This window comes from Phoca vitulina, unplaced genomic scaffold (assembly GCF_004348235.1).
Source record: "Phoca vitulina isolate PV1807 unplaced genomic scaffold, GSC_HSeal_1.0 scaffold1, whole genome shotgun sequence".
Lineage (NCBI taxonomy): Eukaryota > Metazoa > Chordata > Mammalia > Carnivora > Phocidae > Phoca > Phoca vitulina.
Window position 1 is genome coordinate 46,101,006 of NW_022589704.1, and position 27,170 is coordinate 46,128,175.

The following is a 27,170-nucleotide window of genomic DNA, read 5'->3' on the forward strand; positions in this document are numbered from 1 at the left end:
GATTTCTTAATCCTAGAATAGTGGTAGTATTCAAGAGCAAAATAAGGTCTCCTAAATTTTGATTATAACCTACTGAGTTCATTACCTTGCTTTGCTCAGCGAGATCACCAAGCCTCCAGAATCCCCAGTCTGTAGAGTTCAACTTCAGCATTTATAGGAGATATGACAGTAAGCAGGAGACCCAAGGATGAGGGATTTGCTTTGTCAAAGGAAGATCAAAGATCAAGAGGCAACTTGAATGAATTACATTTGTCAAGAGTCAGGGAGGTAGGTTGGAAAGTCACCTGGCTTAGCAGGTAGTGAGAGAGCAGTAAGGTAGATAATGTAATTAGTGTCCTAGTTAGGAGTTCCTCTTCTCTTCATTCTTAACTGATATTACATATGGAAATTAGAGAATAAAGCTAATCAATACAATTCACATGTGTTAAACAATGTTCAGATGCCAAAACCCATTCATAATAAAGACCTCTAGACATATCCACTTCGAGTTAACTTTGTGATTTGCTTTTGGAACCGTTACAAAGACAACCTCTTTGAAATAGTTTGGGTTAAGACAATTGTCAATTATGCAGCCTCAAATAAAAGTTAATAGTAAAACTTAATGTGGTTTGTGGAAGTTTGTCTGTAGCTTAAAATCTGTATTCTGTGTTTTAACCAAGCATCAGTCTAGAGCAAGGATTGTGTATGTAGATTTAGTACGAATGTTACTTTATCTGAGGAATATAGGGCATGAATTTCTTGCTTTGTAACCTTATTTTAAACTGTAGGCCCAAGCGGAATTATTTTACAAGTGTGCAATTTCAACTTTGTCCTAAAATAAATTTATGTCCTAGGATGGAGCCTCATAAATAATAGCAACTTCTAGTTGCACAATTTCTTAATTATACTTCTCAGCATAATTTCTTATTATTTTCTATTCTTTATATGCAGTATATTTTACCTACTCCTTTTTGTTAAACATAGAATTCTTATATTCTCTGTTAAGATGATTTAAAATTTCATAAGAAGTACATACTAAGGCCAAAACAAATCGAAATAATAGCAATTGAATGTATTTTTTCCTCATTCTCTTATAAAAAAGTTTTACAAAAATTTAAAGAATTATTTTTTTTCCTTGTCCCATAAATTACACTTAACCACAAATTGTTGCTATGGGGATAATAGTAACATTCACCTTGAGAAACAAGAGGCAATAAACAATAAACAAAACTCTCAAATTGGTACTTTGAGAAGTTATAGAAGATAGATATTTTACACTGCATTAAAATGGGATGTTTTATTAATAAAACAATGCTCTCATAGGAGATCAGCCTTTCCAAAGATTTGCAACTGTTGCAGAAATCATTAATATTAAATATATGCTTTTTTTATAGTAACCTCCCGAGTGTTGCTTCCCTGAGATAGAACAGGTTGCTTTAAAATGGAAAAGGATACTACAGTTCATTTTTGCCACTCTGATAATACAGTTGCAGGGAAAAAGTGGGGAAATTGGAGCTTTCCCCAATTTAAGCCCCATATATCTTGCAATCATAATTTTGAAAATAAGTTTAATTCTCTTCTTTACAGAGTATGCCTGTAGACAAGGCCTGTAATGTAGATCACAGTAGCACAATTTCTGTGACAGCTGTGTTTAATCTGGTTTGGAGCACTATCAAAGAATGGGCATTAGATTTTTTTCAAAAGCCTCTCCAATCCCTGAACATGTATTTCCTTTCTGCCTTTGCACTGCTGGAGTCACTCCAATGCCAGGAAGAAGAAAAACAAGAGACACACTGGTGGAGGATGTCATGCTAACCTAATACAGATTCCAAAATAAGAATTCAGGAACTTCTAAGAATAGCCATGAAAGCTTCCACACACCTCAAAGCTTCTCCTCCAATATTTTTTAAATTGAAACCATTGTAATGAAGCAACACATTACACTTCTTTCCCTAATGGGAGCCTTTACCTGAAAAATATGAAATATTCCTACTTCTTTCCTAAATGTCAATGCCTGTACGCCTAAAAAAAATAACTGAACCAAAATTTTGCCATAACATTTTGTAACATTATGAATTTTTGAATATTTCTTCCAAACCAAGGGTAAAATAACGTATTTTACTCTTTCAATTCCTGAAATGGTTGATTAATTCATGATGAGAAATTTAGAACTTGAAACTCCAGTAGCAACAATGTGTGACAATAGATACATCTTCCTTATTCTAAATGTCACAATAGACATAGTGGACAATTTTAATATTGTGCGGTTGTGGATAAAGTTCCGTTTTTACCTTGTATCTTTAACTTTTCATGTTTACTCCTTAAATAACTTCAACTTGGTTATTTTGTACATTTAATCAGCGTAATTCAATTATTCACAAAAAAGTATATTGCTTTCTGACATTTTTATAATTTCCAGAAAAGCCAGATTACTGCTTTTTGGGGGAAGACAGTGGAGTCTGTCGAGGTTATATAACTAGGTATTTTTATAACAATGAGTCAAAGAAATGTGAAGATTTCAAGTACGGTGGGTGCCTTGGCAATCAAAACAACTTTGAATCACTGGATCAATGCAAGCAAACCTGTGAGAGTTTAGGTAAGTTTATTTCCCATCTCATTTTACTTCATTTACAGGCATTCTTTAAAAAATAAGGCAACTTAAAGGATGTTCAAGTTTACCTAGATTTTTGTTTCAGCCATACAGATGAAGATACAGTAGCATCCACTAAATTTGATAAAAATCAGTCACTGTGTTAACTTAAAAAAAAAAAGAAACAGAAAATTAAGAAATGTATAGGGGAACTTATTTCCATAGATTTATTTTAGGTTACATTATTTAATTTTCTTTCCTGAGAATTTTAGTACAATGTAAGCATAAGAATAGGGCTGCTGAAATCCCTTAGGTTTATAACAATTTGAGGACAAATAGTTCTTTGGAACCTACCACCTAAAATCAATCAGTTTTACCTGACCGTGAAATTTATTAAAGGATGCCCTGAACTTTAACTGTTACCTTTTTTTGACCAAGAACTACAAAGTTACTCACAGAAATATGATCTTACTCACAATATGTATAAATATAAAGATTTACTGTTCATTAATTTAACATAGCAATGTGAATAAAATTTCTAGAAGTCTCCTTTTTAAAGATTTATTTATTTGAGAGAGATTGTGTGTGTGCGCGTACATGTGCGCATGAGCTGGGGGAGGGGCAGAGGGAGAGAATCTTGAAACCGACTCCCCGCTGAGTGCAGAGCCCAGTGGGGGGCTCCATCTCAAGACCCATGAGATCATGACCTGAACCAAAATCAAAAGTCTCAATGGACTGAGCCACCCTGGTGTCCATAGATGTCTACTCTTCTTCTTCTTTTTTAAAGCTTTTATTTATTTATTTGACGGAAAAACAGTGAGAGAGGGAACACAAGCAGGGGGAGCAGGAGAGGGAGAAGCAGCCTTCCCCACTGAGCAGGGAGCCTGATGAGGGGCTCGATCCCAGGACCTGAGCCGAAGGCAGATGCTTAACAACTGAGCCACCCAGGCACCCCGATGTCTACTCTTCTTAACACAACCGCTGTGCTTTGCTTTGTGTGTATAATTATGAACTTATGACAATGTTGTATTTTAATTGGCTGTATTTTTTTTTCCAGTGAATGATCTTAAGTTGGAACAAGCTGTGAATAATACAGTACTGCCTGAGTCTTCGGGTAGTACAATACCGTTTAGTCCTGTGAATAGTCTGACAACGCTTGATGTTACGAATACTGTGTCCCCGCCTGATTCTGTGAATAATGATTCCATCACTCCCCAGCCTACCAAGGTTCCCAGCTTTTTTGGTAAGAATCTATTTTTTTTTAAATTGCTCCCAGAAAAATATTTTGGTAATAATAGAAGTGGAATGTATATTAGAACCTTGCTTTTTTTAAAAAAAAATATAGCTCTTGTTCTCTAATAATAGGTGTGTTGAAATACTGAGATTCAAAATGTTTGTCTTTCAATCCCATTAGGGTGATAATTTTCCTCTATTTTAAAGTATGCTTTGAAGGAGGCTTCTGATTGTATATCATATGAAAACTTTCCTATGATATTTAACTCTATGCCAAATTTATCTTATAAAATAATGCTCAGAATTATCAGCATCAATGTCTGATGGTAAATTATTATAATGGCAGCATTGAGTCAAAGGCAGTAAAGTGCTCTTTAACTGAGCACGGCATTGGGCAAGGTCTCAGGTGTTTAGTCACAGGACAAATTAGGAATTTGTTGAATAACCACCACCAAAGGTTATGTCACTCTGAAGAGAACTGTCTTTTGGATTTCTGCAAAATTCTTTTCTGGGCTATTCCCTGTCAATGTATTTACCAAATTTAAACAAACATATAGGAAATATGCCCACAAAAATGCAGAGCTGGAAAATAGTAAAAATATTGTAAAACATAACCGGAAACTACAAATATCTGGGCAGCTAAAAACAACTGAGAGAGCTGAAAGTTAACAGGATAAATATAAGGTCCAACCTAAATTTTAAAAATCACATGTGCTCATTCATGAATTGGAGATCTCACTTCGAAGCAGTCCAAGTGAAAGTTTCAAATGTAAAGTTGACATGAGTTGAAAGAGTTCTGTAGCTATTAAAATTGTAGCCCCAGGGTAAAAAGAGACAGTGTGTGGAGCAGGGGTTCTCCACAGCAGCCGTGTGTCAGAATCCAGTGGGAATCAGAATCAGAAAGTCTTTGAGCATCTCTCTTTACAAAAACAAATAAGCAAGCAAGCAAACAGCAGACAGAAGTTCTGCCCAAATGGATTTAAAGCTGCACATGTTGACTATTCCCTATCTGGAATGAAGGATGTAAATATCAAGTTCAGTGCCACACTGACCTGATCATGTCTGAGGGCTTTGCTTCAGCTCTGAATGCCATACCTTAGAGGCCACAAAGAGAACTGGAAACATGTTTACAGAAGGCCTGGACAAGTGCAAGGAGATGTGAGATCCAAAGAGGGAACATTATATATGCTCTCAGTACTTGTAGCACTATCATGTGAAAGAAAAATTAAGTTCTATACATCCCTCACCCCCCTCCTCCCCACATCCCTACCCTTCCTTATTTCCCTCAACTCCATCGAAGAATCAGGATTGATTCGTGAAATCTAAGAGTATAAGTTTCTTTCTGTAAAGTGTTTATTTTTTAATGTGAGGTCTTAAAAAATCAGTGGGTACCATAGGAATGAGAGTCCCTAAACTGCAGGTCTTCAAGCAGTGTTCTAATAGCACTTGAGATGTCATGAACGGCATGTAGAATTTCAGAGGGAGTTTGAAAACGGTATATTCAAATGCCTTCAGGTCCTTAGATTGGATTCTATAATTAGAGCAATGAATTCAATGCCAGATGAATTTGAGTCAAGTTTTTAAACACTACTTTGTTTGTAATAATGATAATAAATAGCTTTGTAGTTCTGATTTATCTGTGAAATTAAGTAATTTCATTGCATTGTTTCTTTGTGTCCTTTCAGCCCTGTGTCTTTCAGTGACATTTTGTTTTATCCAGTTAAGTATCACATGTTGAAAAGCATGCTAAATCTTATTGTGTGAAAGATGTGAAAGTTTAGAATGACAAACTTAATGGGTTTAAAGAGACATGTGATACAATATATCTACTAATAAAATAAATGCATGAAATCAATTTTCAATATGTTTCAATATTTTTTGTTTGGATTGCTTTACTAATTCAGATAGAGATCTATATTCATTTGTCATTATAATGAATGGAGTAAGAAGAAAGTTTTGCCTTAAAGTTTTATCAAGTATAAAAGTCATGATTTTTGGCACGCACACTGCCAAAATAGAAAGGAGACAAAATATGTGTGAGAAAGTAAATGAGTTTTAAATACTGTCTGATAAATGTCCTAAGTTTTTATATAGTTGCACAATGAAGAGTATAAAAAACAAACAAATGGTTATAACAGTAAATTATTAACTAAGGAAACAGTAAAAATTCACAACATGAATCTAAAAGAAAATAAGATTAAACGGATTTTTATTGAAAACAATAGACATTTAATTCTTTCATAGTAAGTGCATTTAAAATTAGGGAAAATCTTCCTCCTTTCTTTGTCTAGAGAATTATTTTATTTTTTTATTGTATATATTTCCCTCAAAACCTAAATTTCTCTAGCCAATTTGACCCCTTTTCTTCTTTTTCTAGGAGTATTCATTTCTCATTCTTTTGTTTTGTAACATTCCTAAGTTAAAGCATGAAATAATGTTGCAATAGCTGCTATAGGAAGTTTGATATGAAGAGTGGCTAACATGAAAAGGGGGACGATGAAGCTGTGCCCTCACTCTTTTTAAGATCTACTTGATCCCTCGTCCACCCCATCCAAGAGGCAGAAGGTGGAAATTCAGCCATCCCTCTTCACTAAGACCTAGATGAGCCCTCCTCGACCTCATCCAAGTAGCATAATGTCAGAAGGCAATTGTGCCCCTACTTTTCCTATACCCAGACTATCCCTTTCCTACTCCACCAAAGGCTTTTGCTGAGGTCTATGAAGACACTGTTGATATTCCAGCTCAAAAATAATTACATCTGTCAGTGCTTGCAATTATATTAATATGTTTTACTATAATTTAAGAAAATATGATTCTATGCTTATGTAAAACCTTGGGGTTCAAGGTTTTAGCAAATGTATAAGCTTCTCTGCATTAGGTTCTTTTGAAAAGATGTAAATCGTTTTAATTTTGATTCAGTGCATAGGAATAATAACATGCCCCACAATAAAAATAGGATAGCATTCATTTAAAATTCTTTCCGTTAAATAACAATCCTTAGAGTATTGGAATATTCCAAAAATATAGCTAGATTATGCTATTGTTATGAAGGAGAATATTTGTAAATATAATTTTAATGTTTCTCTTCATGATAATAGGAAAGAAATCTTTTAGAAGTTTTGTTCGCTGTTTATTCTTAACTACCATGATATTGCATATAAGCTTGAGAATTTTTTTTCCAGTGAGCCCTCTTGACTGAAAATATTTGAATGCTTACCAAGTGCAATCTAGGTTTAATTTTCTCTGTTTATTTCCAGATTTCCTTATTAGTAGGCTATATAGGTATCTCAAAGATTGAGGCTTGCTCTTCCTTAAAGAGATTTTTATAAAATCTTTTGTAAGCACATCCATATGTACAAGTGAGAGCAAAGTATTTGAGTTTGGATTGGCTGAATTGATGAGTATATCCATGTAGGTAAAATAAATGTTTGTTTTCACTACATGTGTGAGAGAAATCATCCTAAAACAATCCCTCTAAACATATGTAGTTCTGTACACAATCTTCAGAATGAAAAACTACCACAATTAGTTTTTCTTGACTTTTCCCTTGTGACTAGCACTACAGTATAGTAGATAAAAGACTCTGAGCCTGAAGAGTTGGGCTCAAATTCCAGTACTTCCACTTATTAGCTGCGCAACCTTGAGTTACTTCTTAACCTCTCTGAACCTTATTTCCCACTGTAAAATGAGGATGGTAATAATATAGTACTCACCTTATAGGTTTTGTTGTGAGGTAAAATCAGTCAATATACATGGCTCACTTAGCATGGTGCCTGATACCTATTCCATGCTATGGAAATATTACTCATTATCATTACCTGGGGGATTCAGAGCAATACCCCTAACTTCCCAGGCCTTAGTTTCTAACCTGCAAAACAACTCTTTGTAAGTTCTTCTTTGCAGAAGTTGATGTTTCAGACACTCATAAGATCTCTACTTATTCAACTAAGTCCATCAGTACACATACAGTCACAAAACTATAATTAACCTTTCAAAGGGAAATGACAATAGACCTAAATTGATACATATATGGAAACTTACACAATTCAAATGTGTTTAGTAGAAACAAGTTGAGAATATTGTCATGTAGAAGTATCATGGGGCTTTGAAGCCATAATAATCATTATATCAATAATCATTAATAAATAGTTATATATCAGACATGTTAAAGAAAACATTTGCTATATGTATGTATATAGACACATGCATATATATGTATGTATATGTGCTTATGTGTGTATATGGAGAGACAGAAAAAGACAGAGACTAAGAGAGTCATATATGACATGTATTAGATATAACATTTTTGACATTGCTGTCCTAATTTCATACATCCATTATATTAGGGTTAGAGTATCTTTAATCAAGCAAGTTTATGTATTTCTCTTGCTTTACAGAAAAATAAATTAAAAACTTAACAGATACATTCTTTCTGTGTTAATTTAGCCTCATTCACTTGTCTTAGATTTGTCTGCATTATCTGTTGGCCCTCTAACTAGTCCAGATTTTTGTCTCACTAAATACAAGATTTTTCTGTCCCTTCCGAATAGACATTGTCATTAAGTAGAACTTATCTACTCTGTTATTAGTAAACACAAATTATCCATTCTTATGGCTCCTGATGTTTTGTTTGGTTTCTCCTTCCTAAAATTCACTGGCCCTCCTCATGTAAGCTGCCTTTTCACCCCCACAAGGAAGTCTTCTTCCTCTTCCTTTCTCCTGGCTTCCTATTTTGATTCCCTTAATGCTTATATTAGTTGATGGTGTTTTAGCTCTGCCTCACTGACTAGATTACAAGTTTTTTGAGGAAAGAGACCAATGTTTTATGTTTTGTAGATCTTCCCTTGTTTGTATTCAGATCAGTGTTACGCATGGGACAGGTGGCTCACATTTTTTATTTATTAATTCTGTGATCCACAGTTATAAAAGAACAAATGATAGTTGGAAGAATGTTGATCATACTTATCAAGTCCTTCTGACCACCTTCTGCCTTCATTCATCCATGTCCATTTTAGGATAAGGTAGCATTTTATGCACATGTTAATATTTCTGCTTTATATCGTATATGTGATACCTCTGATAGCATACCATTAATAAAGTTTTAATATTTATGTGTACATAGTTAACATAGTCCTCTCAATGGAGCTCATTGGTAAAAGTCTATCAAAGAAAAATTAATGTTCTCAAGGGTTCATACTGATCCTGGGCTTTTTTTTTTAAGGAATTATTTATTTATCTGTAATTGTTTATTTAAATGCAATTTAGTTAACATATAGTATATTATTAATTTCAGGGGTTAATTTTATGATTCGTCAGTTTCATATGATTCTGGGCTTTTTGAATGGACCTGACCCATTGATTAACAAAGTGATTTGGAGCACCTGGGGGGCTCAGACGGTTAAGCATCCAACTCCTGATTTCGGCTCAGGTCATGATCTCAGGGTTGTGAGACTGAGCCCTGCATCAGCCTCTGCGCTCAGCAGGGAGTCTGCTTGAGATTCTCTCTCTCCCTTTCCATCTGCCCCTCCCCTCATGCTTGCTTGCTCTCTCTCTCAAATAAATAAATCTTTTTTAAAAAAGTGATTTCTTTTCTTGGTTCTCATAGCGCCTTTACTTCTCTATGTCAACTCTTAATAGCTGCCTTGGGACTACATCAGCTATATGATATTTTGGAAAAACAAAATTTTCTGATAGACTTCAAAAGCCTACTGGCAACTCAGTCTCGTACTTGGTCTCTGACAGAGAAAAGGAACACCTATATATTTGACGTAGTCCTTACTGCTTCCTGGAAGCCACTAAGTCAAGGGAAAATGATTGAGTATCATTCTGCAAACCATTTGGGTACTTGAGGCTCTCTCTCTCTCTCCTGACTGTATTCAATGTATAACCTACTGGTTGGATTCCATATACATGTGAAAAAAATGGAGAGAAAAGAAAAACATAAACATAAAACATAAACACACACATACATACACATATATCTTATAAAAATTTTTTGGTGATCGTTGGCCTTTTGGAAGAGATGTTATATAAACTGCCTGAAAGTCAGACACCATCACTGATACAATTAATTTATAGATTTGCAAGAAAACATTGTCGCCTATTTGGCCTCTTGTTGAAGATTTGCTTACACATTACAACCACGGAAAGTTTCTGCAAAGAAAATATCCCCCATAATCTAAGGAGTTCCACGGTTAATCACTAGCACTGTCAACAATTCTGAAAAACCCCACTTCATCAAAAACCCACTTAAATAGTCCCACAAAAGCATCCTGTTTTTCATAATGTGTTCTCAGACCCAGAAACATAGATATTCCCTCCTAATTTAAATATGAATCTGGTGCCTCATACACTGATTTTCTGACAAGCTGGCTTTCTAAAAATAGGTAACTTGTGGAGAGGATCCCTAAGACCTTCTACTTCCTGACACCAGAGCTGGTGAGAAACAAAAATGTAGCACTTCCCCTCTGCCAAGACTGCTGCCAGCCAGATACAGTCACCTGCAGTGACCACTGACTACTTTTGCTAATCCTTTTCTTCCTGGACCATCTCTGCTTTTAACAAGGATACATTTTTTTTGCCCCAGTATGAGATTCCTCCAGAGAAGTGTTTCTGAAATTTGAATATACAGATACTTTTAAAAGAAAAAAAACCCACAGACTTCTAATTTGTATATCAAATTATTTTGTATGACACTGATTGTATATGAACAAGTAAAATACTGATCTCATTATATATCTGATCATTATACAACTATCAATCAAAACTTATTCACAAATGAATACAAGCTACAAACAAATGCCTTAACAATACTAATTTGATGGCACTTTTTAATTGAAGTACAGTTAACCTACAATATTGTATTAGTTTCAGGGGTCTAATTAAAGTGATTTGACATTTATATGTAATATAGAATGATCACCATAAATCTAGTTACCATCTGTCACCCTACAAAGTCATTACAATATTGATTATACTCCCTATGTTGTACTTTACACCCTCATGACTTATTTTATAAGTGGAACTTTATACCTCTTGATCATCTTTACATATTTTGAGTATTCCTCCATCCCCTTGCCCTCTTGCAACCACAATTTTGTTCTCTGTATAAGTTTTCTTGTTTTGTTTTTTAGATTCCAATATAAGTGAAATCATATGGAATTTGTCTTTTTCTGACTTATTTCATTTGGTATAACACCCTCTAGATTCAACCATGGTCTCACAAATGGCAAGATCTCATTTTTTTTTATGGCTGAATTGTATTCCATTGGGTGTATATTATGTGTGTGTGTGTGTGTGTATGTGTGTATACACACACCACATCTTTATCTATCCATCTATTGATGGACATTTGGGCTGCTTCCATATCTCGGCTATTGTAAATAACACTGCAGTGAACATAGGGGTGCCTATGTCTTTTCAAATTAGTGTGTTTGCTTTCTTTGGATACTCAGCAGTGGAATTATTGGATCATATGGTATTTCTATTTTTAATTTTTTGAGGAACCTCCATATTGTTTTCCAAAGTGGCTGCATCAATATACACTCCCATCAACAGCACACGAAGGTTCCTTTTCCTCCACATTCTTACCAACACCTGTTATTTCTTGTCTTTTTGATACTAGCTATCCTGACAGGTATAAGGTGATAGATAGCTCATTGTGGTTTTGATTTGCATTTCCTTGAGGATTAGTAATGTTAAGCCTCTTTTCATATATTTGTTAGCCATCTGTAGGTCTTCTTTGGAAAAATGTCTATTCAGGTCGTCTGTTCATTTTTAATCGAATTGTTATTTTGGTGTTGAATTGTACAAGTTCTTTATATATTTTGGATATTAACCACTTTTCAGATACATCATTTGCAAATAGCATCTCCCATTCAGTCGGTTGCCTTTCAGTTTTGTTGATTGTTTCCTTCTCTGTGCAGAAGCTTCTTAGTTTGATGTAGTCCCACTTGTTTATTTTTGCTTTTTGTTGCTTTTGCCTGAGGAGACAAACTCCTACAATATTGGTAAGACCAATGTCCAAAAGTTTACAGCCTATGTTTTCTTTTAGGAGTTTATGGTTTCAGGTCTTACATTTAGGTCTTTAATCCATTTTGAGTTTATTTTTATATATGATAAAGAAAGTGGTGCACTTTTATTCTTTTGCATGTAGCTGACCAGTTTTCCCAAAACCATTTATTGAAAAGACTGTCTTTTCCCCATTGTATATTCTTTCCTACTTTGTCATAGATAAATTGACCATATTAAGTTTGGGTTTATTTCTGAGCTTTTTTATTCCATTGATCTGTGTGTCTGATTTTAGATGGCACATCCCTATTATTATATGAATTTGGTATTTACTGCTATAAAGCAGGTTAGGAATGAGGAAGAGGTTAGAAAAGCCTGTGCTACTCTATGTTTTAATTCTCTACCTTACTTCTATTTGAATAATGACCAATCTTTGCAGGAATAGGTTTGAAAAGCATTATTATAAAATGTATTAATTAGGAAAGTCCCACCTCTATCTTTTCTAGGGACACGGTGGAATGTGGTTTCTAGTCTTCTGTCACATCTTATTGCTATTAAATGGATAGCTGACTGGCCCATGCAAATATGATCACAGAGTATACAAACACCTGGAACTTTGGTCTATTATTTCTAGAATCAGCCCAGATTGAATATACAAACACAATAATTCTTGCCTTTAAATATTTGGGCTCTTCAAATACTGTTTGGCTCAGCACTCTTACTCCCAAGACTTGTTTCCAGTTTCTTCATTTGATGGCCTATTTGGATTAGATACCTTTTTCCTGTTCAAACTTGATAAACTCCAACTTCATGCATGTAACTTAGGGTAAGAAGTATAGAAGACATTCTGAACCTAAGAAGAGAGAATTTGAAAACTGGATATAAAAGGAAAGTTGTGACAGCTTTCTCTTTACCTGATAATTATTAAATTGTCTTTGCTCAGTTATTTTTATTTTCTAGTAGTTTTCAGAGGATGCATCATAATGGTGAAGAGCACTGGCTTATGGGAGGAAAGATGTAGGTTTAAATTCCAGTCCTGCTATTTGCCAACTTTTTGTGGCCTTGAAAGAATTACACAACTCTTGGCCTCATGTTCCTCATTTGTTATATGTGGAAAGTAATAGCTCATAAAATTTTTGATGATTATGATGACATATATAAAATTCTTATCCCTATGTTTAGCACACAATAAGGGCTGAAAAGTATTAATATTTGAAGGTTTTAATGATTACCCAGTGTCAATGGAAATTTATAGCAGGAAAAAATAATCAGGGATATTATTTGTATACATTTTGTTAGTGATCATTTTTAAATATAACTAAAGCCTGTAACCTTGATCTGAAGTATCTTCATTCAATACACTTAATACTATGATTATTTGAAATAAAATAAAGCCCTTCTAAAATTCAAACGTAATTATAAAACACCAATACATATTTTGTGTCTTTGGATGGTATTCTCTAATCAGAGGACTTGTAAACCTGTGTTTCTAATTTTATCTTATGACCTGAGGCGCAAATCCATTATACTTCTTAATGCCAGTTCAGTTCAACAAATACTGAGCGGCTCCTATATGATGGGAATTGTCACAGGGACTGGGAGTCTGTGAATAATAAATAAGAAAGATGGTGTTGTTCTTTACAGGCATGCCTGTGAAATGGGGTGAGGGGATAGATACAAGGATGACGTCAATGCCTACACTATATGCTAAGACAGCTGCACAAGTGTTGTGGGGGGACAGAGTCATGATATTGTATTTCCATTGAAGGGTGTCAAAATTAAAATTTTGTCTTTTTCTAAACCTGTGTTCTATCTTTTATCGAACATCTTGGATTTATTTGTTTAGATGCTGGCTAATGCATGGGCATAGTTCACAATTCTATCTTTATTCAGGGATTTTTCTAAGTAAAGCTACAATGAAAGAAAGCCATGATAAAATTATAAATTATGAAACTGTTATGACTATATTTCATACTATAATTCTATTTCATAATATATTAAAAATATTCCATCTTCTAAGTCAATCAGTCTAAAAATACCAGAATTATCTTCTCTCTACCTCTCTCCCTGCTCACAGTCAATGTGGTACTTAATTTTATTCATTTCCACTATACCTGCTTCAGTTAGGGTCATCTTATATTCTCCTTTATTGCAAGTCTCCTGCAGGATTCAGCCTACACATGCCTGGCTGAGCTTGCTTCATGCATCACGAAAGAGCAGAACTTTTTCATCCTTCAATACTTTCAGTTGTTCATTAATGTGTATATCATAAAATCCAGGTATATTAGTAATCAGAAACCTTCTTAATTTGGTCTAAATCTACTCTCCCAATCCTGCATCCCACTATACTCTCCATGCACTCTGTTTTTCAGATAGCCTGGAGTTTGCAAAGTGTCCCACACTAGGAATATTCTGACTTTTGTGCTTTCCTTCACCCATTTCCCCCTCTATCTCTTCCACTTGTTAAAATTTCATTCTTCCTTAAAAGCTGATCAAGGGAATAAATAAGTGTTAATTTTCACCTTTTACTAAAATCTTACAGGGTTTTCAATTTTGCAGATGGCTTAAGGAAAAAATTTTCTAATTATAAGACAATTATCTTAGGATAAATTATACTTATAACAGCTTCCTAGTTTATAGTTTTACCATGTATTGCTTGCTTTATGGCTTTATTTAGAAAAATCCCTGGATAAAGATAACTTTGTGAACTCTGCCCATGGAGTCAGTATCCAGGCAAAGAAATCCAACCCAATAGATATCTACACCACTTCTCTTCTGTTTTAATCTGTGGAGGCTTCCCTGTTGGGGCAAGGGGTCTTACAGTCTATTCCCCCATGACCTTTCAGTTTCAGATGTCCTAGAAGCCTGCTTTTTACATTTCAACCTCAGCTAAGTTACTGTACACATAGACAAAAGAAAAAAGAAAAAAGTTCCACCGTACTAATATTCCCATTCCCTGCTGTTTTTCCTTCAATATAGAATGTCAGTTTCTGCCCATTTCATGCCAACTCTCCCATGTTAGTGAATGGAAATGCTGCTTTTTCTATAGTACAGATTTACTATCTGTAAATAGTATACTTACAGGTGACAGGTTTACTCTCCATTTCTAACCACAAACAAATTCCAATCTCTAGCCTTTTCCTTATGACCCCAGGACTCTGGGGTGAATCAAAAAATATTTTGATTATATAATCCTATTTCTAACATTATATATTTTATTTTATAATTTGAATATTATAATAGCAGATAAATTGAAAAAAATAGAAAAGAAAAAGACAATTGGCCATATTTGCATTTCACAGAGACAATCACTGTCAACATTCTAGCATATTTCCTTTTCATATTTCTTTGCTATCTTTGTTCTCTACCACATCATGAAGTAAATAAAATACAGACTGAAAGTAGCTACTAGAGAATCCCTAACAGTATAGAAGAAGCTCAGCATAAAAGTATCTGTTTTGGGGCGTTGCAACCTTGAGAACTGCTAAGCTCCCTACCTAATAAAAACATCTCTATAGTAATCATCTACTTTTGTGGGTATGAGGAGAGAACAGTGAATACAAATAAATGCATTGCAGTAAGGTGCACATTTTATTAAGTAATTGATTAGGTACTTTTAAACATCATTGTGAAGTATAAATTTATATAAGCTTTTGGTAGAAAATTCAGCAGCATCCACCAAATTACAAATTGAGTATAGCTTTTACACAATTCTAATTTTAGAAAGATCTTTAGAAATATCTGAACTAGTGTACAAGGATGCTCATGAGCCATTAATCTGGAATTGAAAAAAATAATCTACATCCACATGAGTAATGGGTTGACTAAATGTACTGTAGTCAATTGAAGAAATGAACACTGTACATATTAAAAATGAAATATATACGAACAAATACGGAAACATTCACAAAATGTTATCAAGTATAAAAAGAAACAATAGTATGCTAATATATGTTTGCCTAGGCAAAAAATTTGGAGGAAAATATACAACAAAGCATTGATAATGGTTAAGGGACAGGGGTCAAATTATTGAGAACATTTGTTTTATATTTGTTATACTTTTGTATTAATTCAGTGTCTTACAATGATAAGTTATAATTAGAAAGTTAAAATATTTATATTTTTCTTTACTAGAAAATTATGGGAAAAAAGAATGTGTTATTCAAAGGAAAGATTTATTATTCAATTCCCTAAAACAATCTCAGAAGACAAAAAATTTCTCAGCAAGTGATGGGGTAATTCATAAATCCTAAATTGTTTGGTAAAATAAAAGCCTAAATATTATATAAAATGGGAACAGAAAGACACCATGGTAAGGATTCAAAGGGACTATAAAATTTAAAGTTTACAGTATAAGTTTCAGAAAATTTACATAAACCACTTTAAATATAAAACTGATTTTGGAGTGCCACCTTCAGTTTAGCAGTCATACTAGATCATGGCAGTTCCTGGCAGAATATAAATGGATCCTGAATTCTGAAACCTATCATGTACCCTCTAAATGGAAGCTATCCAACTTGTTATTAATGGCGAGATCAAGACAGAATGCATTTGGTTTTTAAATTCCCTTTGGAAAATGAACAGAAGTCAGGTTAGTGTCTTTTTATTCTATCTTAAATACTGTGAATAATTAAATCTAGACCAAAAAAATTTCATTGTGTAACTACTTCAAAACCTTTATATTTTCTTTCATTGTAGATATCATTGTCTGGATTTTGAATAGGTGAGTGCCTATGTTTATCTAGAATACATATGTTCATTGAAAACCGTCAAGCTTATCTCCTCATGAGGTGCAAGAACTTCAATTTCCTCACCGTTAGAGATAGAACTGGATGATAATCAAGGACTCAAAAAAATGTTAGAGCTAAAAATGTCCTTGAGAAACCATCTGCTTCATTATTTTAATCATATTGTCGTTGTCTATGTTAAAGCAATCTAATGATAGTCTTTTTTAGAGAGGGAGAGAGAGAAGGGAATGGGGAGGGGCAGAGGGAGAGGGAGAAAAAAATCCCAAGCAGGCTCCATGCCCAGTGTAGAGCTCAATCTCACAACCCCGAGATCATGGGGCTCGATCTCACAACCCCGAGATCATGACCTGAGCAGAAATCCAGAGTTGAATGCTATAACCAACTGAGCCACCCGGGTGCCCTGATCCAATGATAGTCTTAGCTACTTAGAGTTCAAATGATTTTAGGAGAAATGAATTAGTTTACATACAAGTATAATTCATGTTCTGAAGAATAATGGCCTTATAAAAACTCCACAACTGATAATTATAGTATTAAAGACTTTTTTACAAGTTAACTATAATACATTCTTAGTAATTAATTTCAAATTTTAACCCACTATCAAAATACTTGTATTTTTAGTGTTAGAAACCACAATAATTATCTGGGTCAAAAGTGAGTTGTATTTGATAATCTGTGCAGGTAGTGATTAAAATCAGGGCAAACAAAGTGAAATAGATGAACAGCTATGAACCTCTCTAATGGCATCTGTGCTGGTCAACTATCTGTTTGCCTTCAAACTAATCCCCCTGCCTTCTTCTTGCACTGTCCCATACATATATTGTACTCTTTCCCTTGGCTGTTGAGTAGATTTGGTGAGTGGCAGACATTGTTGGAAGACTCAGTGACCAAAGGAAGACAGAAGCTAGGGTACCTCTCCCCATCAAACCGGTAGTATATCCTCCATGGTTTCAGAGCCTTCTCCATTGTTATCTTCAGTCTAAGTATTGTAGCCCCAGATGTACCAGTCTAGCTTGTTCTCATTTTGAAATAGCCTTGATTTGGTTATGGGGCCAGGTTTACTACAGGTTAAGGGAAAATAAGGATGAATTTATTTCATGTCATCAGAAAATTCTCTCTGTCCTGGAATAAGGAACTTTAGGTAGAGCATTACTATTAAGACATAATAATCAACATGTGTAAAGAAGTATACAACTTACAGGTACATCTATATATATTATCTTCAACTTACTGTGGGCTAATAAATCTTATATACAAAATGCAAAAGTGAAATCGAGGTATAAGTCATATCATCATACTCCTATATCAGCTATGAAGTATCTGTGGGTGCTTGCTGAGAATTTAAAAAAATAGCAATTTTCTCTGTTTCTCAAATTAGGCTAATTGCTTGAGGAGTACTTCTTTTGTTTCTGAATACAGGTGATGACTTTGGAAGCTCATGGAGATAGAAGTGGTAGCAACTGATAACCATCTCATATTCTAGGTTCTGGGTTAATGAGAATCCAGAGCATAGACACTGGAAAAGTTTGCACAATAGTAGGGCTCAATTACAGTATATCTCTACTATACTGTTAGAAAATTCCTCTTACATAAACCATTACTGGAGACAGGAGACTTCAACAGTTTCTAGAAAGTTAAGCATACATTCTCACCAAATAACATTTTCATTTTGATTTATGATGGCAATAATCATGCACTATAACTCCCAAATAGGATGACATAGAAGATAAATTAGACTACATGATTTTGAATGTTTTAGTTTTATAGATCCAAAGGTCTTCTTTTAAAAAAATTAGTGTTTATAGACCTAATCAAAGACCTAAATTATACAATATTCTTTAGGTGATTACAGTTCTTGAATTTTGACACAGAATTTTCATCTTTCTAAAATGTCTTGTATATTCTTTCTATAGTATTCCCACTCCTATTTTCCGGAATTTCTCTTATTATAGGAGCCATTATATCAAGACACTCTAATCACTTAAATTATCAAGAAGGCAGGAGGTAAATGCAGATTCTTATTTTTTCACATCTAATTAGGATTATTGTTCATTAATTCAGATTAGATCAAATAATTTCTGCATTTTCCCCTCAAATTGTTTCATTTTATTTCTTTTATAGTCTTTCATCTAGGGTTCACTTGTCATCAGACCACTTATAGCTTTCTGCCCAACCTATTTGCCTTCATTGGCTGGATTCCTCAAAGTTCTATTTTCTGCCGATTTTGTATATTAGTATACCATCTTTGTCTGCATTTGCTGTGCCACAGCTCACAATTTGGCAAAGCCATTAAAGTTTTCTTATATTGATTTCTCACCATCTACCAACTTGCCTGCAGTATTGGTTTACTAATATTAAGCGGTTTAAGTCTGCTGCTGGAGTACCAGCTTCCCCTCACAGGAATTCCCCAAAGAGCTAAAAACTACCATTGTACTGAAACTATTTCTCTACTTTACCTTAAGAAAATGAGCGATCCTTTTATTATCCTGGTTGTATTTTCTTTCTTCGGTTTCTAAAGTAGTTGGTCCCATCGACAGACCAGCTTGTCTGCCTGGTTTAAACCTGTAAATGTTCTATCTTACTGGCTTTAGCAATATTCCTTCCTTTGCAAAAACATCTAACTCATCGAGAACTGATGCTTCGATTCACAAGAAAACTTTATTACTAAATCAAACCATCTCTTCAGGGATCCTTCTCTGAAGCTTAAAGTTGAAATTTGCTACACCTGAGTTCCTATGCTTTAAATTGTGATTATGTTACATCATTTAGAACGTTAGTCAAAAAACAAAACAACAACTACTCTTCCTCAGCTTCAGTGATGTCATTCAATGAATAAGGATTGCTCATCAGGACTTTTTTCCTCCCGAAGTTGAACATTCATGAACAAAAATGATGTGTAAACTGATAATTTGTTAAAGTGAATATGGTTAACAAATTTTTATAAGTTCAATTTTTGAATAGTGGTTTGTCTATTATGTACAGCTAGTTTTTTACATTATGAAGAGTCAGCAAAGTACTTCTCTTTAACAAATATATCTACTTTTTTATTTATTAGAGATAGGTCTTACTGTAGTGGACAGTTGGTGATTAGTAAAGCATTTTCCTGGAGTTGAAATACATGAATTTCACTGAGTACTACTTTTGTTATTCAGATTACCATTTTACATAAATATACTATAAGAGAATAAATAATCAATAAATATGAAAGTTTCAGATTAACTATCATATATAATTTACCATGTTTTCTTGATGTTCTTAGAATATCATGGTCCTTCCTGGTGTCTGACTCCAGCAGACAGAGGATTGTGTCAAGCCAATGAGAGCCGATTCTACTACAATTCAGTCATTGGGAAATGCCGCCCATTTAAGTACAGTGGATGTGGAGGGAATGAAAATAATTTTATTTCTAAAAAAGCATGTCTTAGGACTTGTAAGAAAGGTATAAAGGACATTCTTCCCATTAATTCACTAGTGTTTAAGATAACAATTGCATTGAAATTATGAACAAATTTTAATAGGAGAAAAATATTATGAAATTAGTTCTATTTATAATAAGACACAATATTATAATTTAGGTAATATATGTCCCCCTTTCAACTACATTTAGATGATATTGCTGAAGATGTTAACTACAATTCCTCATAATGTGTCTTTCACAGAAAAATAATCTACTTGAAACAAAACATTTTATTCTTTTAATATTTACATACTAAGCTTTCATTTTAAATTATACCAAAATATTTTTAAGCATTTTATAATGCACATTTAAATGTAGTTACTAATTTTCTTCTGAATATAAAAATGATGCATATTTATAGAGTATTAATACATAAATGAAAATCACATATGATTCCACCAACCATATTCAGCCATGTTTGCTTTAATAAAGTGAGCATGAATTTCTAAGTGAAGAAGAGTAATAAAAATTCAGAAACATGCTTATCCATTTTTGCTAATTCTTATATATGTGAAATGACTTCCTTAGAAATAGGTTGTTCTGCATAAAGACAAATTAAAGGCTTTTAAGCCAATTTTTAGTTCTATATATTAAAATATAATTTGAGAAAATTTAGGTAAAATGTTTTATTGTATTACTTTATTATGCATAATGAATTTGTTTCTCTTCCTTCTGTAGGTTTCATCCAAAGAATATCAAAAGGAGGATTAATTAAAACCAAAAGAAAAAGAAAGAAGCAGACAGTGAAAATAGTATATGAAAAAATTTTTGTTAAAAAAATATAAATTTGTTACATTATTACATCAGTTCTAAATATTTTGGATGAAACTTTTCACTATAATTCTTATTTTTCCTTTCCTGAAATCCTTTTAGTGAATATTTCCATGAATTTTCTATGTACATATTAACCACTATTAATAATTTGTATCAGAATTTATCTAATCAAAGTACGTATTCAAGGGCTGACTACTATGAATTTACTTATTCTCTCAATCCCTTTCTATTTCCCATTGACTACAAATTATCATATTACTGGCCACATCAAATCAGTCCATTTTTTCATTTGGTGATCATCTGTTTGAGAATATGTTGTCATTTATTTGTTTTGATCATGTAGATGATGATCTCCTTTATAGCCTATGCACAGATTAAAAAATACAGCTATTAAAGATCAAGCACTTTTTGGATTTCACATCTAAAATGGTGACAAGCACTTCCTTCTGTAAGGATCACTCAATTATACATTTAACTAGAGCTGGTAATAATACAATTCCATCATGTGCTTCCCTCCCTGGACATACTTTTTTCTCCTTTTTTATAAACCAGTACCTCAGATCAGTCCTGAGCCAAACCATTATCTGAACAAAGAGAGTCAACTCTATCATGTGCCTGATTCTGATTGATTTAACTATTTTTTATTTGCTTATGACCTATTATATTAGTAAAAATGGTTGAAAAGTTGTGTGTTACGTACAGATCATGGTAAGAAGAAGCTTGGTGGAAAAGGAAGTTTTTGTTTTTACGATTTATTTATCTGAGAGAGAGAGAGAGAGAGATCGTGAGCAGGGGGGAGGGGCAGAGGGAGAAGCAGACTCCCCACTGAGCAGGGATCCTGGCATGGGTCTTGATCCCAGGACCCCTAGATCATGACCCAAGCTGAAGGCAGATGCCAATGACTGAGCCACCCAGGCATCTGGAAAGGGAAGTTTTTAATGGCAATCAAAAGGAAATTGTTGAGCCACATAGAGAGGTGAGGTTCACTTTGTTCTGTTGACCACCTGAGCTCCCAGAAAACCTCACCTGCCAGCCTTGTGGAGGAGCCTGGTGGAGCCTTCAGATGCACAGATGTTGATGTCATCTGCCCATAGGAGCATGGGAAACTCTAAGCAAGAACCACTGAGCTGAGCCCAGGCAACTCATAGAACTATGAGAGATGATAATGTTGTTTGTAACCATGAGTTTGAGGATTCCTTGTTTATTATTACATAGCAATAATAACCCCTTCTGACTATAATTATCTCTTGAATGCAAAATCTAATCTTAGAAGGGACTGTAACTCCTGTGAAACAACAAAATTCATTCGAGTAAATTTTAAAGATGTCAGCTTTAAAAAAAAAAAAAAAGGAAATTGTTTAAGTACTTCCCAATTTTGTTGTTTAACAAAATTTTCTCTTACCCAAAATAGTAAGACTATTTAAACCTACTGAAATCTACTCATTTATCATTAGGCTTTGCACATAGTACAATCCAGTAAGTCATGTTTAAGGCGGGGGGAAAAAGTCATGTTATTGCTGTAGAAGAGGAAGATTCTACTAGAAAAATCTATGTGTTATTGACTCTCAGTGACTTAACCTTTCCTTGGAGTTAATTCACTTTCTCCAGATCTATACATTTCCTTCTCTGCTCAGCTATTGCAGTCTCTCAACAGCCTCCTGGACATTCTAGTTTCTATTGTGTTCATCTCTAACTTTGCATTTAAATTTGAACTTATCATCTAGAAACAACTAATCACTTCATCTGCTTAGTTTAGCTTTATGACTTTTCTCTAGCAATAGTATTATAATTTTGCCTGTTCCTCAGCCTTGAAAGTTTGAACCCAATTTGACTTATTTTTCTTCATATACATATCTAATCAGTATCTAAACACTATTGCTTCCTTTTTCATAAACTTCAACTCCAGGCTTTTTGCCCCTATTGCATTCTTCACATCAGTATTGATTTAATTCCTAAGAATTAATTCAATATATTTCTCTACCACTCAAAATCCATCAAGGACTCACTAGTTGGTACTTAACCCCACCCTATTCCCCACAATTTTATTTTGATATATATATTTTTGGACTTAACTACTGCTCTCTTTCTTGACTATTTCAATTTAGTTAAAAGGGTCTACACTGTTCACTGAATACATCTTTAATTACTCAGCTTATTCATGCTGATTTCCTACCTAAAAATATGATCTCTTCCCAACTATCCACATGAATTCAGGGTCCAGCTGATGTGAGCTATAAAATCACTATGTTTTGAGGCTGAATATGAAGTCTTAAGATAGAATTATAAGTCATTTTCATCCTATGGCATAAAACTTACATCATTATAAAATAGTGTCAATTTGTTGACTTAAAAATTTTATATCTTGATTTCAAATGTAATAATATACACAATATATACATAAGTAATTGCCTTAAACTGGATCTTTGCTGTGGAATTTGAGACTTTTGGAAATCAAAATCCCCGTGAAATATGCATTGTTATCATTTATACATGGATAGCAACACCTTTAAATAAAGGGTAATGTCGCCTTAGGGTAAGTGATTAGTTGCCACCAGCAACATATAAATAACACATTAGTGAGTTGAATGTTTCCTCCAAAAACCATTCATGGGTTCATTATTTAATCAAGAAAGACTCACTAAGATAGTTTGCAATGTTTAATTCATGAGAATATTATTTTTACTCTGTTTTTAGATAAGAAGCTCTCTGGTGGTATGGTCTTGCTTTGTTTTACATAATCAAATACATCTAACTGTGAATTTTATGTAGAATTACATTATACAGAATTTATATATATTTACCTTTGTTTATTCTATGTTCAATATCAACAGATCATACTGAAAACTGCTCAAATGATTTTAGTTTTTACATTATAATAAAATATTATCCTGAATAATAAAATGTGACTGTTATGAAGTTTTTTATACTTCAAAAAATTTTAGTGTTCTTCAGTTATTACAAAGATTGAGTCCTAAGACAAAGAAAAAAATTGTTCCATAAGCTCCAGTTGACTTTTACCTTCTTTACTGGAATTTGTTAATAATCTCCTTTCAATTACAAATGTGCATTCATATACTAGGACATCTTATTTGTCAAACAAATTAATATACTATGTTTTACCGTCCATGCTCCATTCCATATGTATTTCTATCAATCATCTCATACAATTATATAATTATGACATGTATATTTAAATATGTGTCATGTAACTATACATTTTATAAGGGACTAACAATCTTGACTATTGAAGGTGTCCTGGCCCATTTCCATACCAGAATAAGGAAGAAAATGACATTAAAGTAATCAACTATTTAGGAAAAACCTTGAGTTCCTTTATCAGCTGCTCATATTTTTGTTTACTTTTTATGAAGTTAGTATTTGAATTTTGTTTCCAACTTTTGACTTTCAGTTCTTTCTCAAGAACTTTAGCATGAACACACCTAAATTGCTTTTCCTGTATTCTGTTCTATGGAACAGAGCAGATCCTGTTAGTCCCTTAGGACCAGTCTCTGAACTACAATCACATAGCTGGTGTCTTGGCTAGAATTATTCACATCACTTTTTAAGGGAGTAGTAATACATGGTAATTCATTTCACCAAAGAGAGAGAGAGAGTGAGCGAGCAAGAGAGAGAGGTGTGTAGGCATTTTGTCATCTAATATAATAAAATAGAGCATTAGGACAATGAATAGGATTTCCTCATCCAAAAATTCTGGCCAAAATTCCTCATCCAAAAAAATTCTGGTCCCTAAAGTCTGAAACAAAATGGGGATATATTTGATCACAAAATTAGAAAGGCCAAAGGCATTTTACCTCAGTATAGATGGACTCAGGGCCTCATACTGTCTAGAAAACTCAGTCTATCTTTATTCCTGATTCTGCTGCCCAACATTTTTTGCCTTTATTTTTTAATCTCACAGGTTTCAAGATGACTTCTAGAATTTAAGGCCCACATCCTCTCAGATAAAGTTTTCTAGAAAAGTTTAGATTCTCTTACCTCAAAAGAATTGAAGTCCTGGCCTCAGGCACGATCCATGAAAGAAATAACTGATAAGCTGGACTTCATTAAAATTAAAAACTTCTGCTCTACAAAAGATAATGTCAAGAGATTAGAAGACAAGCCATGAACTGGGAGAAAATATTCCAAAAGACACATCTGATAAGGGACTGTAATCCAAAATATATAAAGAACATTTGAAAGTGAAAAATAACAGCCCTGTTAAAAAAATGGGTTGAAGACCTTAACAGACTCTTCACCAAAGAAGATCTACAGATGACATAAGCGTATGAAAAGATGCTCCACAACACAGAACATCAGTAAAATACGAATGACAACCATGAGCTACTACTACACATCTATTAGAATGACTAAAATCAGGTACACGGACATGACCAAATGCTGGCAAAGAGGTGGATAGAGCAAGAGCAACTCTTATTTATTACCAGTAGGAATGCAAAATGGTATAGCCACTTTCGAAACCAATTTGGCAGTTTCTTACAAAAGTAAACATACTCTTACTATACCATTTAGCAATCATGCTCCTTGCTATTTACCCAAATAAGATGAAAATATTTGTCCACACAAAAGCCTGTACACAGATATTTGTAGCAACTTGATTCATAATGGCTGTAACTTGGAAGAAACCAAGATGTTCTTCAGCAGATGAATGGATAAACTGTGCTAAATCCAGACAATAGAATATTATTCAATGTCAAAAAGAAATGAGCTACAAAACCATGAAAAGGCATGGAAGAATTTTGAATATTACTAAGTGAAAGAAGCCAATCTGAAAAGTCTACATGCTGTAGGATCCCTAATATATGGTGCTCTGGAAAAGGCAAAACTATGGAAATGGTAAAAAGATCAGTGGTTACCAGAGGTAAGTAGGAAAGGAAGGATGAGTAGTCAGAGCACAGGATTTTCAAAACAGTAAAAATACTCTGTAGGTTACCTTAATGATGAAAATATGTCATTATATATTTTTCCAAATCCATAGATTGTACCCCAGGAGTGAACCAAGATAAACTATGGGCTTTGGATGATCATTATGTGTCAATGGAGGTTCATCAACTGTAACAAATGTACCACTCTGCTGGGGGATTGTTGACAAAGGGGGAGGCCATGCATGTGTCATGGTAGAAGATATATGGAAAAACTGTACCTTTTCTTCAATTTTGCTGTGAACATAAAACTCTTAAAAAAAATTTCTTATATAAAAAAAAAATCCTGGCCGCACTCTTTTTGACCCAAATATCTTATGGCCAGCCTTGACCCAAATATTATGCTTAGAGAAATGTTACTTTCTGGTTAAGTTCACAAGTCCACTCCAGGTATCCAACTGGCACAAGCACTATCTGCAATTTGTGATCTGACAGCCAGGGTTGGGCCTAGAGTGAGGCCTCAGGCACAAAATTTGAGAAGACATAAAAAAAAGTCAGTAACCAAGAAAAATAATATTGTAATGCAGCATTTTTTAAAAATAAAGCAATTCATGATGAAAGTATCAAAATTATTAAAAAGACAAGATCAGTAACAGCCATATTGGAATCTGAGGCAAAAGGGAAAAAAAAAATCAGTAATACCAATGATTGTTAAGAATATAAAGATGGTTCACATTTGGTAATTATTTAGTGTAATAAAAAGTATTAACAGAAAAAATAACCCAAATTATCATTTAATAGATAAAGTTCATTTGACCAAATTCAACACCTGTTTCAGGATTTAAAATTTGAGCAAAATAGAGCTCTTCCTTATCTAATGAAGCATATCTACCAAAAACATACAACATGATATGTAGTGGCAAAATTTCAGAAACATTCCCATTAAACTCAGTAACAGGATCAAGATGTTCTCCATATCTATCACTCTTCAACATATACAGATAGTCTTAATTTTACACCAAAACAAAAAGAAACAAATTAGGCATAAGTATATTATATCACAGTTATTTTCATATAATATGCTTATCGTAAGTGAAAATCCAGGAAAATAAAAAACAGAAATAACACAAGTATAGCAAGATTGCTACATGCAAGTTCAATACATGAAATCAATAGCATTTTTGTACACTAAATTGAAAAATAGAAAATATATACTGGCTACAACAGAACAAAAACCCTAATGTATGTAGCAGTAAATCTCATGAAAGATGTATACAAAAAAATTTTTTTTTAAATCCTTTAGAGAAAATTCAAATATGTTGAGGGACATAAAAAGAGCTAAATATTCTTCTATTTATTGTAGCCCTTAGTATTTGCAGAGAAGGGACACAAGAACATGAGATTATGAAGGAAGAAAATGTTAAAATACATAAGCATTTTTTTTTTGAGAGAGGGAGGGAGGGAGAGAGAGAGAGAGAACCTGAGCAGAGGGTGGTGGT

At 33.6% G+C, this 27,170-nt stretch overlaps 1 protein-coding gene across 2 annotated transcripts in view; it reads left to right on the forward strand.

Moving 5' to 3' along the window:
* The window catches only part of TFPI (tissue factor pathway inhibitor), a 62,093-nt gene extending 41,291 nt beyond the window's left edge, over window positions 1-20,802 (forward strand). For both annotated transcript variants that reach the window (XM_032406513.1, XM_032406521.1), the window contains exons 5-8: window positions 2,399-2,575; window positions 3,627-3,812; window positions 19,820-19,999; window positions 20,696-20,802. In XM_032406513.1, coding sequence (XP_032262404.1) covers window positions 2,399-2,575; window positions 3,627-3,812; window positions 19,820-19,999; window positions 20,696-20,802 — 650 coding nt within the window. The remainder of the gene's footprint in view (window positions 1-2,398; window positions 2,576-3,626; window positions 3,813-19,819; window positions 20,000-20,695) is intronic.
* The last annotated feature ends 6,368 nt before the right edge of the window (window positions 20,803-27,170 follow it).